The sequence below is a fragment of the Lygodium microphyllum genome, chromosome 15, assembly GCF_053477565.2.
Source record: "Lygodium microphyllum isolate KBCC chromosome 15, Lygodium_microphyllum_v1.1.10, whole genome shotgun sequence".
In the NCBI taxonomy this organism is placed as follows: Eukaryota; Viridiplantae; Streptophyta; class Polypodiopsida; order Schizaeales; family Lygodiaceae; genus Lygodium; species Lygodium microphyllum.
In genome coordinates, this window is record NC_141149.1 from 56,384,399 (window position 1) to 56,389,109 (window position 4,711).

General features: G+C 43.2%; 1 protein-coding gene across 1 annotated transcript; it reads right to left on the reverse strand.

Moving 5' to 3' along the window:
• Nucleotides 1-1,073: 1,073 nt before the first annotated feature.
• Nucleotides 1,074-2,268, reverse strand: LOC148024560 (uncharacterized). Its single transcript, XM_087693721.1, has one exon. It carries the CDS (start codon nt 2,163-2,165, stop codon nt 1,320-1,322), a length of 846 nt encoding a protein of 281 aa, XP_087549847.1. The 5' UTR covers nt 2,166-2,268; the 3' UTR covers nt 1,074-1,319.
• Nucleotides 2,269-4,711: the final 2,443 nt, after the last annotated feature.

Genomic DNA, 4,711 nt, shown 5'->3' on the forward strand with positions numbered 1-4,711 from the left:
CATCGTTATTAGTGTCGAAAAGCGTCGTTATTAGCGACGCTGATACCGACGCAAATATCGATGTTGATAACGATGCTAATACTGACTTTCGATGGCGTCGCCAATAACGACTCTTTTTGCGACGACGGGGGCAAATTTCTTTATTTACATTTTCGTGCATATGATCCTAAAATTATCCTTGATTGCTCCTATCCAAGAGGACCCCAAGACGTGTAAAATTATCCATATAAAAGGCTTCAAAAAAGGGATCAATGTACAAAATTTGGATTTAAATTTATTCAAGGTTGGGCTAGATTGTTTTGTGAGAGACGTGAACAATGTGAAAATGTTGAGGCCCCCTAAAGGGTAAAAGATTATGGTGTTGCAAGCAAAGTAGAGTGTGGAAGGGCCCCTCACCTAGAGTCTTTATGCAAACTTTAGCTTCTTGGCTAAAGCATTTATCTCTTCGTGGAAATTGATAGTGCACAATTTGCCCCTTAGAAGTTCTCTCTCTAAGATACTTCATATCCCCCCATTTTTCCCTTTATGCAAGAGGGAGAAGGAGATTGTGGTATACTTGTGTGTGGGGGGAAAGTGAAGAATTGGTTGATGGCTGCCAACCTGCAAGCCTTTTGGTATGAAGATAGCCCTTTTCGGGGATAAGGGTGGACCGGATGACCAAAATATGAAGCTAGTTTATTGTTTGAGAGCTCTTGCACTTAAATTTATTTGGAAAGCTTGTACATCTGTTGTAGCTTGTTAAATCTGGCTACTAGGCTTTGCTTTGATGCATTGCCATGAACAATGCTGTACTTAAAAAAGAAAGAGGCATCTACAATAGTACGTTACCATTGTATTATAAAACAAATCGTGGCTAATTACGCAATACATAAAGTGCTAAAAAACAGATTCAGGCTCAAATCGTGGCTAATTACGCCATATATAAAGCAGTAAAAAACAGATTCAGGCTCAAATCTTCAAGATAGTACGTTACCATCGCATTTTAAAACAAATCGTGGCTAATTACACAATACATAAAGTACTAAAAAACAGATTTAAGCTCAAATCTTCAAGATAGAGGAATAAATTTACTATTTTAAGGAGAATGAAAAAGCACATAAGATTATGGGGCCGATCGGACCCGGTCCGCTTGTGGATTACAGATCTGGTTGTGGGTAGTTTGTGTGTACGTTTGTGGAAATGTTGTGGTGTTTAATGTGATTAGCAGCGTCGGTGCAGCAGAGAAAATGACTACATGGATGGTGGGCTACACGCGGACGTTATTTTGATATGTATAGGTGGGCTACATATCCAAGCTATTGTAACTACAGATACTTATACTACAGGTAGTTGTAATCCGCGATGTAGCGGACTTCACTGGAGAAGTAAGCGGGGATGGTGTCCCAGGGGTTGGGCAAGCTGTCATTTGTGACGTAGACCCACCCGGCGTTCTGCTCGTAGGCGTGGTCGATGACGTCGCCGTAGTCGAAGTCCGACACGTCGACGTCGGTGACGTTGTAGAAGAGGCCGCAGAAGTTGCTGCGGTCGTACTGGGCGGTCCAGGGGGCCTGCGACCACTGGAGGGCGCCGACGCCAGACTCGAAGGTGCAGACGATATCGGCGACGCGGGATCCGTTGAAGATGAGGTAGGACTCGAGGGTTTCGGTCCCCGGATTGTTCACCACCAGCGCGCCCGCCTGCTTGGCCTTGACGTAGCCGTAGAGCGCCTGATAGTAGGCCTGATTGCCATCATCCGTGTTGTCCGCCTCATCAAAGAATATTCCGTCGATATTGCCCGGGTAGAACGCGTACCAGGAGTCCACTTCGGCCTCCACGTCGGTGAGTGGCCGGGCCCCGCGGCTCGTGTGGACGTAGCCGATGGCGCGGCCGGTGCTGTTGCGGAGGGCGGCAATGGCGCTCGCGTAGGTGGACTGCGCCGCCGCCCCCGGGCCGCTGTCCGCGTTGGCCACAGCCACGACCCGGTCGGGCAGCGATGCCGCGGCGGCGTTGAGGGCGGCCCAGGCGTCAGGGTTGCTGCCCGGGTCGAAGTAGGCCGGCACCAGGACGTTGACCAGCTGGCATTCCGCGGCCCGCACAGCCAGCCCTATCAGCAGCACCAGGTGGCCGATCACCAGGAACATCAGCAGGCCGGCATCGCCCATTCTCCCTGGTGGGTGAGTCATCATGCAGATCTTCGTGATCAGCAGCAGAGAATTAGCAACGAATGCGATATCCAAAGCTTCTGCGAGAGGACAGCAAGGCGATATTCCTTGAGGGCCAACTAGGCTTAATTATATATCACAGGAGGCTTATCTACTACGATTGGGTCTCCGGATTAACGTCTGCGATTTCTCTACGCCAACGACGTTGACAAAATCGAGTCCCGGCATTGAAAATTTCCAAACGCTTCGGCAACCCAGTTGACAAAATGTATATGGGGATTTAAGATTTCAAACTACCTGCCATTGCACGTGCATATCCTTAGCGCCAACCAGAGCCGGCCCGCCGAGGCCGGGGGGCCAGTCTGTAATAATCGGGCCTGCTTTTTGACTTGCAGGTGTTCCCTTCGTGGATATTTAAAACCACGTCCTAAAATCACAGTTGCCTTAGTTTTTCCGTCTCTGTCGTGCAAATAATAAAAGTGCCCTTCAAAATCCAAACCCTTCATACAATGAGATATACCCACCTGCGCATTGAATCTCTTGGAAAGTCAAGCTCTAAAATCTCTTATAAATGGCTAGTACTTAAGAGTTAAAAGCTCAACACATCATAGAAAAAACATATCTTCTAGTGATCAGAGGACTATAGGAAGATCAAGTTGCTAACAATTCTATTTCTTAGAGGTTTGAAATACATCTAAGCAATAAAAAGCTTTTGAAATGTCCATAAAAAGATAACAACTCACTCATTGTACACCACCATACTATTAAGAAAATACCAAACGAAAGCCACTCACAAGAAGTGAAGATACCCAACATCATACGTCTTTCCTTCTAAGTGGACTCAAAGATCATAGATCCTGCAATCTTTGGCATCTTGCCAAATCTCAAAAACTAAATTCCATTCCGCATCATCTAGCTTTGGTCTTGTAAGTGCAACACACATGAGAGCATCCAAAGTTTTGATGGACATAGATGTTCTCCTTGCATCCTTAATCATATTTTCTCATGAAAAGCCCCTCTCACATGCCACAGTACTTGTTGGAATAACAAGAGTAGCTTGTCATAGCTTCATCATATTAGAAAAGCTTTCTTGCCACTCTATCATCATACAAAATGCTCTCTATGCTTATTTCATTATAAACCCTTCGCAATTCAAGCAAAGAGTCTCAATAAACATAAATAGCTCTCTTTCACAAGCTTTTCTAGTATCAACCAAGGAATGCAAGAGTTATTTTCCTTCCTTACATGGAAAATGTTGTACCAGCTTGTGAAGTTATCGCTTAGCATTTTTATCTCTTATTTCATCATCTTGAGCATAAAAGCATGGGCTAAAAAGCTTTGCAACATTAAAGAGTTGCACATGATCCATTGCTAGTTGTATGCAAGAATCCAAGGTGCAATCAATGTGTGGTCTTAGCACTAGGCTCTTCAACTTTTCACCATTCTTTTCCTTTCCATTAGATGCATCATCTTTCTCTTTACCTTTAGGAAGTGGTCTGTATATTAATGCATGCTTATATGCATAGCCATCGTTATCAACCATTTCCAAGTATCCTCTTTTAGAGCATTCCAAAAACTTAGATAAGCATGTGGTATATTGAGAAAATGCTTAGGTCTAAAGCAACAATGTTTAAGCTTTGACATAACCACATTGATGGCACTTCCAATGGATGTTAGATCCATCGTATCTTCTTGAAACTTTAGACTCAAGAAATTCAACTCTTTCAAGACACCAACCATCATGTGAATGCACAGCTGTACAACAAAATGCCTTGATTTACTATACCAATCCATCAACTTTTCATCTTTCCAAGTTGCCAAGTTAGCAAGCATTAACGCAAGAAGTCTTTCCATGACTTTTCCATGTGAAAGCCATTTGATTGTATGAATTTGTAAAGGTTGATGTGCATCCAACTGCATAAACTCTAAAAGAGCCATCAACTCATTGTTTCTTTTGGGTGAGTTATTGATCCATGAGTACACCTTGTTTGCCAACTTTTCTATAAAAAGAAGTTCTAGAAATGATTTACATGCATCCTTAGTAGCTAATGCTTCACGATGTGCAATACAATGGAATGTTATCAAATTGGGCAAGTCCTTTTTGAGAAGTCCAACAACTCCTGTCTCATGTCCCACCATACATGATGCCCCATCAGTTGCTAAGCCATTCATCTTTTGCTTTCATAGACCTCTTGCATCAAGAAATTGCATTAAAACATCATAGATAGTCTTTCCTTCTCCATCTAATGGTGTCATAATGCCCATGAAGCTTGATTGTTACTCCCCATACCTTTGCCTGCAATGTATGTTGCCATGTACTATTTAATGTATCTCAAGTCCCCCATCTACACTCTCATTTAACATCACTAAGAAGAATGGAGATTGCAACATAGATGCAACCTGTATTTCAAAGAATTGACTTGATAATGCTAAAAGAAACTTGATGGCTACATAATGACTTGTGTAGGAAGAATACTTTGTAGTCCTTTGCATATTTGGGACATTTAGAGACATTGCCAAGTCACATAGATTCTCAAAGGAAGCAATTGAGTTATCTTTTTTTTGTTACA

Excerpts from the sequence above, each read along its gene's own strand:
- LOC148024560 (XM_087693721.1), bottom strand. The coding sequence starts at position 2,165 with ATGATGACTCACCCACCAGGGAGAATGGGCGATGCCGGCCTGCTGATG.